Genomic DNA, 15,257 nt, shown 5'->3' with positions numbered 1-15,257 from the left:
ATGAAATGAGGTTGGAAATATGTTGCATACATTTGACATTGACGTTGTGTTTTTCTTCTCCAATACCCAGCTTTTCTTAACAGAGGTCGTTTAAACCTACAAAAATAAGAAAAAAAATGACAATTTCTGTGTGGAAAATGCAGTTATAGCCAAGTTCTTTTTTATTTCGAATGGTTCTATTATGTGCTTTAGTCCATGTAAAATGTTTTACTTCCTAAGCAAAACCGGTGGCTTAAAACAACATCTTTACCTTTTAAAATGAATGCATTTTACAGCAGTCTTAATGCAACTCAAAATCTCACCAACCAACTGAGGGCCTGATTCATGCAAGTGTTTTATAATAGTGCAATCCCATAGGAAAACGTTCCATGAATCAGGCCCTGAATGTCTTTGTATAAGAAGTAAAAAAACGTGTTTGAAGGAGAGTCTGGTTGCACAATATGAATACTTGCATTGTACTTGTATTGCAAGGAATAGTTATCATGTAACCTTTTCTCCTGAGCTAGACATCTGATGTTTATACATATTCATGTACATTGGATTTGAAATGCATGCCCTTAGCACCTATAGGGCTTCTTCAATGCATCTGGTTAGCACTAAAGTACTCTAGACAAAACAGTTCAGTATGTCAGCTCAATCGTTTTGAGGAATTGCTTATATTTTGGGCTTCTTTTAATCCCTTGTCTGGTTCTTATTTACTTGCAGAAGAAGCTGGTTGCAATGCCGGACCACACAGATGTCTCCTTGAGCCCAGAAGAGCGTGTCCGTGCTCTGAGCAAGCTAGGCAGCAATATCACGATCAATGAAGACATTACTCCACGACGCTATTTCAGATCTGGCGTGGAGATGGAACGCATGGCATATGTATATTCGGAGGAAGGGAACTTGGAAAATGCTTTCGTTCTTTACAATAAGTTCATAACGTAAGTAATTTTCTGTTGTTTTGAAACTATGTATGCTAACTTGTGTTGGATGTGCGGTAATGCGCCAATTCACACGATCACTGAGAAAATGTAATTTTACAGGATCTTGTTCTTCTATGATAACGCACCAGGCAGGTCTTCAAAACATTTAACATGTCAGATAGATACAGCATTTTCAGTATTTCTAGAAAGAGCTTACCTTTTTTTGCAATGATTTAGAAATAATAATGTATATATTGGTTTTATTTTATTGCCCATTGTTAAGTGTTTTTTTCATCGTATTTTCTGAACCTTCATTCGGAGAATAATTTATCAGAGCTGTTATCAGATCAGCCAGGTGTAGACATTGATAATGCACTGAATGAGGCTAGCCAGATTCCATTCGATGGACTCATTATGGGACTTAATTTCCCTACCTGGAATTGGCGGGAACCTCTGTGCTATATTATCTCGAGTAGAGGACATGTATATGGATATTAATGAGGGTGCGCTGATAACGGTGCCGTTGGTGCCGTTACTGTGAGGGGTGGGGGGTGGAGAAGGTTCCCATGAACCGTGCCCAAAATGGAGGTTTCAGACAGTGAAGATTTTCCACTGGTCGAGATCTGGCCTATAATCCATGTTAAGGGAGGCCACTGATCATGGTTACAGCTCAGTGCAGTGACGCAGCTTAGTGTTAACAATGGAAACTTTCAAGTGGCCCCTACCATCCATTTTTGTAATACTAGTCCGCGTATCTAAATAAGGACTTAAAATGAGCAGGATTCTCCTTGGGGTCACAGTGTTTCACTTACTACAGGATGCTCCTTAATGGTGGATGAGGGTGGGTTGCGCAACAGCACCCTTTTTTCCACTCTTCCAAACACTGATACACTGTGGGAACTTATCGAGGAAGAGCAATGTCATTAATGTTTATAGCGCTGCTCTCTATCCTCATGGATGACTTTTTGTTACATGCATAATTAATGTGCCTGGATGCGATGAAATATGCGTGCTACTAGGAGTGGTCCGGAGTTGGAATTGTGGCCTCAGTGTTGGAAAACCTGGTTCGCATGACGTTACCACACAAGCTTAATGGTGTTTTAGGTTTCCATTGCGGCAACAACCAGTGAACCTGATACCTAAACATGGGGTTGTGTGTGAGATGCATTGGAAGGCATCAAGAACGATTTTTGCTGAATTTATTATATTTGATGGATGTCCAGCTGATCCTAAACTTAACTTTAACAACTTAATAGATTATCATCCTGTCTTTTGTTTTGTGATATGATTCTTCTGTGCAGTGCCTTAAAATAAAAATGGTCCTGTAGACATCTCAGCTCACAGTCATGTATATGTTCTCCAGCGTTTTTACGTGTGAAGTTTTCATGAATGAGCTATGATCACTGTCATTCTAACACAGCACTTCTCTATAGTCTTACTTTCAAACTATATATGCCACCCTTTACAAGGATGCATGTTTAGGTAACGTGGGAATATTCTTTCTAAAAACGGTAGAACCTGGGGTCATTAGACTGTGTAAAAATCATTAGCGCATATTTAAATCCGAGAGTAGCGAGTAGCTAAGGACCCCAAATCAGGGAACCTCTTACACATTTTTTTTTTAATGTAATTGGTTAGCAGTACGTGTTACCTTTTGACGAAAACTGTTATTTTCTGTTTGTAACTTTTCCTTTTCTGATTGCACGAATGTTCAGCCTGTTTGTGGAAAAGCTGCCCACTCATCGAGACTACGCGCAATGTGCAGTACCAGAAAAACAGGACATTATGAAGGTAATCATTGACTTTCCAGAGTTGCCATCCTACGTCAGGCATTTTTTGTCACTAGGCCACCTTCACGTTTGTGTGTATCCTAGAGTTTAGAAGAAAACAAAAAAACTCTTTCGTTTCTAGGACACCAAACTTGTTTCGAAATATATCCACACCAACATTCTTTTGCTCTTGTCTGGATCAGGGTTCACTTCCTTGAAACAATTCCTGTTTTAAACTTGAGTTTTAACTTTCAATGTTTGCTTGTTTGACCAATAAATTGCTTCCCATATTGTATGCCCACATAAACGGCAGCTTTTTATCTCATGTTGCTGGCTCTTGCTATAGCTCAGCCTTTGCTATCCGTGTGGCCTCTGGCTCTTTGGGACTTGCATTCAAGGTCGTGGGTGGGTTGGAGGAAATGAAACGCTGCAGATGTAACGCCTAGCATGTACGTGCGAGGCAGGCCGTGTTTTATCGTTGCCTGCCTGCTTGCATGTGTGTTCTTTGTGGGAAATATACGTTGGGGTTTAGCTGTGTGTTGATGTTCATAAATCCGAACCCTGTCGCTTGCTTACTGGATAATGGAGAGCCACTGTGATATTGAAGGATATTATGGGCCTGGCCATTCTCACACGAGCCAGCACCTTACTGGGTTACCGGGATCACTGGCTGGGACGTCATTTCACCAAAAAGCCAGGGGTAGCAGAAGTGACATCACACGACCCTTGATCCCCTGATGACATCACACAAAGTGATGTCATTTGACCCCCACCCCGAAGTGATATCGTGGGAAGCATGGAACACGACCTTTCACACGTTGACAAAACGTGGCATCACATAGCATTGTACACTACGAAAATATGGTTACGATATTACTATAATGTGATGTACATTTCATACAATAATTGATCGCCATATGTATCGTTCAGATCAGTGTGTACAGGCCCATATTACCAAATTCCTGTGAATGCAAGCAGACGTTCATGACCAAATGATAATGATGTGTTATTATATAGCACTTGCGCTTAAGCGCTTTATATAGGAAAAAATATACACCCAATATCACCCAACCTGTGTTGGTACTCATTTATCGACCTCAGAAGGATGAAAGGCTGAGTTGAGGTGCTTAAGAACAGACTAAATCAGTGACTCACCCTCTGAAGTGTGTCTGAAATAAACCTTTAATGAGTCTAGCAATTATTGTATAGTATTCCAGAAAGAGACATTATTTGGTATTCCTATTCTTTCTTATTTAGGGTCAGTGCTGAAAGTGTTAGACTTATGGCCTTCCTGTTCTTATTTTTCTTCTTTTTTTTTAAGGGGCCTGAACAAGAAAGCCGGCCACTCCAGAAGTAAAGAGCCACATGGTGCTGGTCACATAAATGACGACCCTGATCACCGGACTAACTGGGTTGCAGTGCGGACCCTGATGGCCTGTGCGGACACTGGCCTGGGGTGCTGTGGCACGAGGGATGCTGGGAGCATCCGTGTTGTAGAGTGTCCTGAGCAGACACCGGGCACCATGCCCCAGGGCATCATGCTGGCCTGAGGGTCGTGATCGTGATCACACAGTGTGGACCTGCAGACCCGGAGTGAGAGATGAACACAATAAATCCATTGTTGGAGTCTGCTGTCATTCTATGGCACTTGTGTGCTGGAGCTCCTTTTATTAGCTTGGTGTCATGACGTTGTTATGACACCTCTTGAAAGAGCAATACACATATAGGAGGGACACACCACACACCGCATCTTTCATAATAAAGCAAAAGCAGAGATCACTGAATATTAACTGATTCCCCCTCTACCCCTCCCCCCGTTACAAAATGCCAATACTTGGACCACATGGGAACTGTAGGGGAAAACAATGACCACATACATTGGGACTCACATAGTTGCAAAAATATACTATATCAAGCATGCTGTAAATATTTGGTGGGTGACAGGTAAGGGTTGGTGGACTGCTGATGGTCTGTTGGCATCTCTACCACATTCTAAACACTTTATTACACATGGAAGACACAGAACTTCAACTACTGAAAGATGCCATTGTCAGCTACTGGCACCATACACAGCATGCCGACAAACTGCGGGAGCACAACTTTGCATCTATTTTAACCGGGACCACTTTAAGCATATAAATTACATGCAGGCTCACAGCATCTAAACGGGTGTTTACTGAGTCGTCATAAAGCATCTGGAGGGCTGCAGGAAACTCAAAACCTGCACTAGTATCAGTTCAGCAGCCGGCAAAGCTGCACCAGTGGCCACATCGGCTTAGTCCCTTGATGTTGGGGCAGGCAGCGTGACACTGGTAGCAGGGCATCTAGGCTGCGCCACGGTCAGGTTCGCCCAGCCGGGATTGCCTCTGTATGTTGACAGGGCATTGGGTGGTAACCTGTTATTCACCCCCTCTTCCTGGCCTCACAAGCACCCTATCGATGAAGGGGAGTGCCACGGTCAGTGCTGGGTTGATGGTAAACTGCCTTTGGAGAGGCCACACCACGCAGCAAGCAGGGGTCATGTCATTGCAGCGGGTGTGGGGCTACGAGACATTGGTGACATGGTGTCTGGGCCACACTCCCCCAGGCAGGAGTTATGTCCTCCTATGGCAGCAGGAGGCTGCCCTCAGTCTCTACCTCATCCCCTTCCAGGCAGGAGCTGTTAGCACAGGAAGGTGCACAAGCACTCCTACAGAGTGGGGGCAGTCACTCAACTTATGTTTCTTCCTTTTCCACAACTACAGTGGCAGGGCACCTACCTTTTTTCCTGTTAACAACTTTGAGCTGGAAGCTTCGGTCATGGAGCGTGTTGCAAAATCACCACCAATGTGCTTGGGATCTTCAGAGGGCCCTTTGCATTTGTTTTCATTGCACCAACATGGAGCGCTGAGCAATTCACTGCCGGAGGCCTGGGATCTGCAGGGTGCCATCTCATTCGTGAAAAGACATGTAGCGTATCAAGATCCACCGCTGTGCGGCCCGGGCTCTGCAGAGGGCCATCCTTCCTTTTCTGGCATTCCGCTGACATGGAGGGCTACATTTTATTTCACCACCTCAAGATCTTTGTGAAGGGTTTTGGAAGCAACCTCCAGGATTGTGCTGCCTCTTGCAGGGCAGGAGTGAGCTGGGCACTCGCCTTCCTCTTCACAGCTCCAGACTGGTGCATGACATCCACAATGCAACATTGATCGCTGCACCACACGTTCTCTCCCCGTATGCGGGAGAATTCGAAACAAATCCGGCGGTACCCATTTTCGTACTTCTTTCGGCTCGCCGGGCAGGATATTTCTTGATTTCCTTACAGTTGCCCGACGAGTACCACAGCGGACCTCTTCATTTGTTTCTTCGTCCCCAATGCGGCCACCCGCTTGGGCTGGGAAGCAGGCCACGGACACAGCCACACCCCTCCTCCTCAAGGCGGGAGCACTACAGCATGCTGGGTGGGGGGCCGGGCGAAGCACTCACCGGAGAACTGCCTCCGTTCATGCGCAAGAGTGGGACTACTCCTTCCTCACAGCGCAGGGAACCCAGAGCAGTGTTCTTACTTTCTCAACGGTGGATGCTGCTTCTTCTTCACTTTGTTTTGGCGCTCCGATCGCGGAGCAAGACACTTTCTCCCTTGGGCAGGAGCAAACCGAATGATGTGGCAGCGGATGCACAAGGCTGCAGACTTACCTTCACCACGGGCGCACAAACATCCTCCTCACTGAGTGCCGCGGCCAGGATGGATTTGCCGGCAGGGTGCTGGGGCGTCCACTCTTCTTTTGCAACGCTGGATAGCACTCGCCCCTCTTCTTTTGCAGCGGTGGATGCCGCTCACCTCTCTTCCCCCTTTGGGCGACGACCACACTGTGGGTTTCCTCCCTCTCCATCGCCATTATTATGGGGCTGGCCATTCGCACACAAGCCAGCACCTTGCTGGATTTCCGGGGTCACCTGGACCTACTGGGTTGCAGGGCGGACCCAGATAGCCTGTGCAGACACGTGCCTGGGGTGTCGGGGCACCAAGCATGCCGGGAGCATCCGTGTTGTAGAGTGGCCTGGACGGACCCAGGGCACCATGCTGGCCTGAGGGTCCCAGGTCAGCAAGACCTGCAGGACCGTGATCTCAGTGTGGGCCTGCGGACCCGGAGTGAGAGATAGACACATTAAATCCATTGTTGGAATCTGCGGCTGTTCAATGGCACATGTGTGCAGGAGCTCCTTTATATTATTGGCTTGGCGTCATGACATAGAGGGCAATACATATATAGGAGGGACACACCCCAGAGGAGTTGTTGGTTGAGTTAAGGAGTTAAGCGAGTTAGTGATTTCTCTGATGACTTTAGTCTGGAGACAGGGACGCAAACCCACTCGCACTCAGCCACAGGTAAGATGTGTTTTACTGAACGCAGATCTGTGGTGGCCCATGCTGGAGATTATGATCCCTTGCAAGATTTGTCACCTTACTTGGCGTTCATCACCGAATTCTGGATGAAAGACACGTCGGTGTCTTCACTTAGCCACGCTCTACCAGTGGAGTATAGTATTGTTAGACGTGACAGACCCCCCCCCCCCCATGGACAGGTGATGGTATTGCACTTATACACAGCATGGACCTCCCGTGCTATATGTTGGCCTTTACACATGCTCTTATTATGGAGGCATGTCTTTTACGTATGGAATTTCCACATTACTTTGTGGCTCTGCTCACCGAATTGTGCCTACAATATCAGTACCTTGTCGTACTGGGGGATTTTATTCTTCACCCCAATAATGTTAAAAATACAGTGGCGGCTAACTTGGTCTCGTCTCTGGGTGACCTTAATCTGCCACAGCTGATTGGGGGGTCCAACGCATGTGTCTGACAACACTTGGGATCTTCTATTTGCCTCTCCCTCCTTGGTCACGGTCTACCCCAGTTTTTCCGCCCTTTGAACTTACCACTGGGTCGTGCCTTTTTCTATTCAGGGTGAGCCCACATGTCATCTTTCAGCTCTCCCATGTCCCCCCTCCCGTCGCTGGTTCAACATTCCTACCAACACAGTTGTTGCTGGGATAATGGAGGCCTTGGCCCCGGGTTTTTCGGTTGACTTCGATTCTCTGACTGTCCACAGCCGACTCTCTGGCTCCCTTGAAACCTTCCAAACCTCGGCCCCTCCCTTCAGAGCCTTGGTTCTCTGTGGCCCTGGCTGGTCTTCACCAGCAGCGCTCTCATGCGGAACGTAAATGGTGGCTAGTTTGTTGCCCACTAAATCATTTGGCTTTTCGCAAGGCCATGTCAGTTGATCAACTCGCCATCTTCAAGGCTAATCAGGTTTACTTCTCTGGACGTATTGAAGCTGCTGTAAACTCCTCTCTGGAGCTGTTTAATGTGGTGCAGGCTCTTTCTGCCCTGCCCTCGGCTAATAGTCATTCCTTCTATGCAACTTTGCACTTCATTGTCTAACTTCTTTCAAGGCAAAATTGGAGCTATCCGCAGAAGATTTCGGACTCTCTGACTTCGGATATGCAGGAGACTGGGGGGATTCTGTGGGTGCACCAGCCCCAGTTCTTTGGAAGGTATTTACCACCTTCTCGGAGGCAGATCTTGTCTTGGCCACATGCAGTTTGAAGTCCATTTCCCCAGCGGATCCTATTCCTCTTGGAATTTGGAGATTATTCTCTCTATTGCTGCCTTAGTGTCGTCAGCAGTGAACTATTCTCTTGTGCACGGCCATATAACTACTTCTCTTAAATATGCGTTAGTGATTCCGCTTTTAAAAAAACTGAATCTGAACGCTCTTCTTTCAAATTTCCGTGCCATTTCACTTTCTCAAGGGTTTTCACTGTTTATATCCTTTCCTGTCTGGTTTCAGACCGGGCCGGGGCACTGAATCTGCCCTGATCTCTGTTCTTGATGATCAGGCTCAGATTGTCGATCAGGGGAAGGGGTTGGGGCGGAGCCTGGTGCCCTGATCTTCTTGGATCTCTGTGGCTTTTGGCACCATTGACCATTTCATCTTGGTCCAGCGACTAGCCACAGTGGGGGATCTCTGGCCAGGTTTTGAAATGGTTCTCTTCTTTTCTTGCTGATCATACCTAGTCCCTCGTCCTTTCCCCTTTTAGCTCTTCCCCTTGTCCTCTGGCTTGTGGTGTCCCTCACGGATCTGCTTTCCCCCCTTCTTTTTAATATTTATATTCTGCCTTTGATCTCCTTGATACACGCCTTTTGGGTTTTGGTGGTCTTCTTATTCTGACAACACCCAGATTCGGATGCTCAGCCATCGAAAACGTAGCGCTGCCTTTTGGCAATCTCGGTCTGAATGGGTGCCAATTGGCTCTGGCTCAATGGCGACAAGACCGAGGTCCTGGTTGTTGAGGCTCCATCTGAGACTTCTCTCTGGTTGGATGATTTTTGGCTGCTGAGCTGGGCCCTGTGCCACAGCCGGTTGCTGTAGTAAAATTCTGGGGGTTAAGTTCAAGTTCTCCCCTTTCTTTCCGCCCACTGGTGGTCTTGTCTCTGGTTGCTGGCTCACTGGATTATTGCAGTTCTTTATACCTGGGCCATCTGTTGCGGCGCCTGCAGATTCTCCAGAAATCTGCAGCATGGGGTTCCCCGGGCACCACTTGTTCCATCTCTATTTCAGGTGTACTTATCGCTGCATTGGCACCGGTGGTCAGCTGGACGGATTAAGTTCAAGGCCTTGTGCACTGGGATTTGTATGGTATTGGCCCTGAGTTCCTGCAGGAGAAATTTCGCCTGCACGTGCCAGCTCGCTCCTTAAGATTGGCAAATGCAGCTTGTATTTTGGTTCAACGTGTTAGACGAGACTGTGTGGCGGGCAGCTCCTTTTCTGTTGCGGCTGCACGGTTGTGGAACTCTCTGCACACGCCTCTCTGTCTTACTGAGGATCATCTCAGCTTTAGGCGGGCTGTGAAAACCTGGCTTTTTGCAGGCTAATTTCTGATATCGGTCTCAGTATAGTTTTGCCTTAGCACTATGATGCCACCTGGGGTGAGAGTTTGCGCTTAATAAATGGTTTAACATAACATAACGTGGAGAGCACATAGGTGCATGGTTAGGTGTCTGCTTTGGTATAAGATTGAATATTAGCTGTTAGCCACAGATTACAGTATGAAATCATTCATAACACTGCAAAGGTCGTGGACACAGCACCAATCTCATATACACATATACAAACCCTGGTGAGGTCCAAAGAGCCGTAGCGTAAACACAAACCAATTTAACAGCTCTGAAGCATCCTCAACTCTACTTAACAATTGTTGTGTGTGTCGTGTTTGTTTACTGTAGCCTTGGTAGTTAGTCTATCTCTAGGGATTGATTTTGTAAACATACCATCTTGATATTTACACACAAAAAAATACATTATATAGTAATACTATGCTTTGAGATTTTACATTGAATGGAAATATTTATCAAATAAGTAACTTCAGGAAAGAACAGAGTACAACTGACTGCTCTTTTCTATCTGTTCTTCTTCTTTACCAATCTCGTAGGCATGTTGGAAATCACTGTGATGAGGATTATTTTTTTAACGTTAATTTCTGTATGTGTTTTTACTCTATCATATTTTATTCCTATCCGTTTATTCCTTTCCTTTTACAAGACTTATTTTGTATCTCTTCAACCTGTGCAGAACTTGGACACGCACACTTTGCTTCCTATACTGTATACTAGCAAAAGTATGCGTTCTCTGAACGTGTTCTGTAGACAGACAGAACACTCATTGTTGAAAATCCATGATCCTGTAGGTCGCTGTTCCAATTCGCTTACCGCTTGATTTGCTTTGCACCCTGAAGTAAACTGCACTGAGAATGGGCGTGTGTGGCTGGCTGACATAACCTAGTGCAGACGTTCAGGGGAGGCGAGAGTTGGTGTGCTGCTGCATACTGGGACCTTCTGTGCTCTCTCCCCACCTGTCGCTGCACCCTGGCATGGTGGAGTCTGTTGCAGTGCAACTATCTTGGATACCATGCATCCAAGGGCCTAAAATGTGGTTTTTGAGGTTGTTAGGGAGAATTCTCATAAATGTGCTAATTTCCCTTGCCTTTTGAGACCCCCAACAACTTTAAACCATTTATTAAGCGCAAACTCTCACCCCAGGTGGCATCATAATGCTAAGGCAAAACTATACTGAGACCGATATCAGAAATTAGCCTGCAAAAAGCCAGGTTTTCACAGCCCGCCTAAAGCTGAGATGATCCTCAGTAAGACAGAGGCGTGTGCAGAGAGTTCCACAACCGTGCAGCCGCAACAGAAAAGGAGCTGCCCGCCACACAGTCGCGTCTAACACGTTGAACCAAAATACAAGCTGCATTTGCCAATCTTAACTTTGCTGGATTTCTAGGACTTTAATTTTTACCTGGAAAGAGTGTGAGGCTTTTTTCCCCCCACTCTTTCATGTATTTTGATGTGTGTTTTATTTTTGTGTTCTTTGGATATGGAGTTTTAGACAACTCCATGGGCATCATCTTTTTCTTGTGTGTCACACAGCACCCTCAGTGCAGTGGCACAGAGATGTCTTTCAGACTTCCCAAGGTTTAAATACCTTCTCTGGGACTGACTACTGTCTCCCAGTGAATGTAAAATTAAATTGACTTTGGTAGTCTTTCTAAATTGCTAGACCCAGCACATACTGCCTTACAGCAGAGTGCTGGAGGGAATACCTAGTATTCCCTATGCCTAGAAAACACGTGTAGCCCCCCAAAAGCGACCCTTTCCTCTCAGAATGGCTGGTAGCAGTGGTATTACCATGATTTCCCCGACTGCGACCCGTTTAAACGCTCCGGTAGCTGAAATCCACCGGAGCCATGTTTTTCAAGATGGCGTCCGAACCCCCTCTGTAAAAACAGGTTCTGATCGACTTTTTTTGCCATTTCTTTTTGTAAAGGTCCTTCTAGTGTTTGTCCCTGCGCACCAAACCAAGCTTGGTCCCTTTGTTCATTTGCCTTTGGCGGGCTTCTGTACTGAAGCCCCCCTCTGGCGCCTGAGTGTCTGGGGTGAACAGGATGTGAGGGAGGTGCCCGAAACTCCCTGTGATTAGGCTCCTAGGAGACCTGAATGCACTCTGGCGTGATTGGCTGGCTGACTGTCCGGCAAGGACAGCCACACTGCTGGGTGAGTGACAGCTAGGCTGGAATGAATTGGAGAAAACTGTTTAAAAGCAGGCCTCTGGGACCTGAAGGCAGAGTCGACCACTGGAACAAAAGAACCGAAGACGAGCTGAAGGAAGATGACTGCATCAACTCCTGGACCGTTGGTTTGCCCGGTGAAGCCCTGCTGCAGGTCTGAATTTCCCGAAACTTCCTCGACAGAGATGCCCCTTCAAGGAGCTGGTGGGAACAACCAACTCGTAAGCCACCTGGAAACCATCTCTATACTGGTAGAATTTTCTTCAGAGTGCTGTTGAAAACCGGATAGACAGTGAGAGGGATACCAGTTTGGGGACTTTAAGGCACTCGCACCTTAAACCGACGTTTTGCCAAGCTTGTGGACCGGTCTCCATGCAGTGCAGGAACCTCCCAACGTCCTCCCGCTTGTCCCCACGACTGAGGCCCAGGAACAGCGAGTTCTGCAGGAACTGCCAGGAACAACTGTCTCAGCTACAGCTTTTCTTCATTACAAAGGTACTGTGCAAACACGGTTGAGACTTCTTCTCTGCCACGGTGAAAGTTTGTGAAACTTTCCCAACTTTGGAGTCTTGTTCACTCCTAATCCGACCTATAACTCTTTTTCGGGCAACCTACTTCTAAGAACATTGGCAAAGACTTAACCGTTTACTACCAGAACTATGCTATCCTATCCAAGACACTTATCCGTTGACATTGGCCAGGCCTATTGAATTGAACTGCCTCTTTTAGTGAACTGAGATTATATGGCCTGCCTCAGAAAATAATTGTTCGATTCTTATAACCTTTGTCTTTTTACTCCCTTTTAGAAGTTACTGAAGTGCCATTTTGCTCCCACATCTAGTGTATTGCAGTGTGATATTGAGCTGCTTATTGCTAGTGGAATGTTTTCTAACTAACTGTGTAAATAAATTAATATTGTTTTATCAAGAAACCTTGACTAAGTGTTTGTTTGAACCCCTGTGATTGCAAGTCCTTTGTGTAACATCTTATACTGCTCACATCCCTCTTGAGATAAGCCTGGCTGCTCAGCCCTGCTACCACAAAACTGTGTAGTAAAGACTTATACCAAAGATGAGATTGTGCATACACATGTAGTCTTAATTGTGTGTAGTGTTCCCAAAGAGTACTGCATGTAATTCTGTCTAACAGAGGTCCCATTGGGACCTCTAATTTTGTTCCTCGTGTCGGGAACTGTCCTCCTACGACCACATCGATGTTTCGCCGATTTGAGGTGACTGTCTTATGTGTGAAGGTGCTGAAATCCAGGGAAGGGGTGGGGTATCCAAATGTTATGTAGCCAGTCATGTCCGCAGGGTCCTAACAGGTAACTATGGAAAATGTGGTGCAGAATGGTGAAACAGTGTGGACTTTTATGAGAAATAACGCTTTGCCACAAACCCAGCCACCCACACATTTTCACTTTTATAAATCTAGATATATGGATATCTGTGCTTAATTGAGTTCACACCTGGGAGCATACCGAAGGCATCCGACTTTGACTGAAGGGAAATTGCAAGATGGAACCCATTGCATAAATATTTGCACATTTTGAGAAATGGGTTTGAGTGTCTATCGCATGCAAATCTGGAAGACATCAAATAAGGGGGTACAAGGAAATATGAAGCTTCCGTTTTACTTCCTTGCTATAGATCGATCCCTATTCTTTTCGCCATTTACAGAAGCCAATTGCTACAAGATGTAAGAGCCTATTTTCACTTCCTGCACTTTGACATTTCAACTGTCTGGACTTCTACAAATTATTATTGAAGGTAGTAGTCTTATCTTTCCAGTACCGCTAGGGTTAGTCCCAAGTGTTTCCTTCTTTTGTGCTCTGATGCTTGTGGTTGTACTTTTCCCATTTACGGCCCAACACAGTTTCGGAAATGGAAAAGGTGTGCTATACAAATCCCACATAAAATAATGAAAGCAGATTTAAGCATGCAAGAATGAAAAGAAAGTAGCAATTCTAGGGGACTTATCATACCTGAAATCTGATGACTTGTGAACGGTGATAAGTAGGGCCATTATAAGGGGACAGCAAATTGGACAGTTGCCACAGACCCTGGTGGTAAAAGGGTAACAGGTAAGAAGTAAATTACCAGCCTTTTAACTCAGTAATACAAGTCCTTATTACACGACTGCTTCTTTTGGGGAAAGGTGTATTAAGGGAACAAAATTGGTGTGGGGATATCTCTTGCCTTGCCATGGTTTTCGGCATTGGGTGCGACTCCGGGGATATGTTGGGTGAGGGTTGTCCCATTGCTAGCACTGCACTTAGTGTTTTGTGAAATTACTTCCTCAAATAATTCTTAAGGAGCTTGTGAGGCCTCTTAAGGACAACCTGCAGTTTCAGATCCAGGCAAATGGATTACCAAAAAAGAAACAGACATAGAATCCATTTAACAACACTTGAAAAGGGAAATCCATGAAGCACCTGCAAATCCTGATAAGTAACAATCAGGAGCCCCTTCTCTAGAACATAAGGCAAGCCTTGGCCCGAGGGCAGGGACCTGTGTGCTATAAAAGCCACAGACCAGGAGAAGCAGTGTGTGGAGATGGAGTAGAAGAGCAGTGTGTTGTGCGGATATGAAGGTGGAGGTGCACAGAGAGCTGAAGAATGGGCAGGGTTCCCATTGACACCATGAGAAAATAAGCCTGTCAGAGGACCAAGGGACTTCGAGAACCATGAAATTGAGTAACTGGAGAAATAGAAAACCACTAGGGTTCCAATCATTGAACATTTAATCTGAATGTGGGCCACCCTCCAGTTGGAAACTGCGGGCCCAGTTGAGTGGGTAACGTATCAAGTGAGTAAAACCTTAATTTTCCTGAGGAAGAGTAAATGGTATGAAAGATGATATCTTTTGACAGCAGAACCTACTGAGAGGTTGTGTACTGTGTTCTGGGACATTGATGAACTTTGTATTTAAGGAAAAGATCTCCAAGGGATTGTCCCAAGCAGAAGCCGAAGATGGAAGCCATTGTTCCACCCTCCTGTTTTTTTTGTCTAAGTGGTAGGGCCAGTTAGCTTCTAAGATTTGGATTTGGGACTATTTATTTTGAGACATTGACTAGCACCCTTAGTTTTACCTAATATTGCACATAATAGTTCTTCTTCTGGCTCGCCACAATACCTTAGTGAGATCACACCTAAAGGAAGCCTAAGAGAAGCAAAAATGATTCTATAACCGAGGCCAGCTTGCCTTCTAATACTTTGTGGGATCAGGTTCTAGTCTTTTTATCAATGTCTGAAAATAAACGTCTAGCCAAATGGCAAGGATGTTTCAAAGTTATTGAATTGCTTTGGTATCTCGATTACCGAGATCCAAAGGAGGATGGCTGAAATCCAACACAAGTTTACCAGGTAAACTGGCTAAAAGTATTGAAAGAACCAACACAAGCCCCATTATAATCAGCCTGCAATCTACTTTTAACAATTGTTTTTGTCTGAGCTACTTTCTTAAATAGT

General features: G+C 45.6%; 1 protein-coding gene across 7 annotated transcripts in view; it reads left to right on the top strand.

The window, feature by feature from the left end:
* STAMBPL1 (STAM binding protein like 1) overlaps positions 1-15,257 on the top strand; it is a 580,481-nt gene that overhangs the window by 348,614 nt on the left and 216,610 nt on the right. For all 7 annotated transcript variants that reach the window (XR_011268690.1, XM_069611270.1, XM_069611271.1 and 4 more), the window contains 2 exons: positions 706-923; positions 2,621-2,696. Coding sequence is in view for 6 of the 7 variants with exons in the window: in XM_069611270.1 (XP_069467371.1) it covers positions 706-923; positions 2,621-2,696 (294 nt within the window). In the remaining variant the exon portion in view is untranslated. The remainder of the gene's footprint in view (positions 1-705; positions 924-2,620; positions 2,697-15,257) is intronic.

The sequence above is a fragment of the Ambystoma mexicanum genome, chromosome 8, assembly GCF_040938575.1.
Source record: "Ambystoma mexicanum isolate Mex_15411 chromosome 8, UKY_AmexF1_1, whole genome shotgun sequence".
Lineage (NCBI taxonomy): Eukaryota > Metazoa > Chordata > Amphibia > Caudata > Ambystomatidae > Ambystoma > Ambystoma mexicanum.
This window is presented reverse-complemented; position numbering and strand designations above follow the sequence as displayed.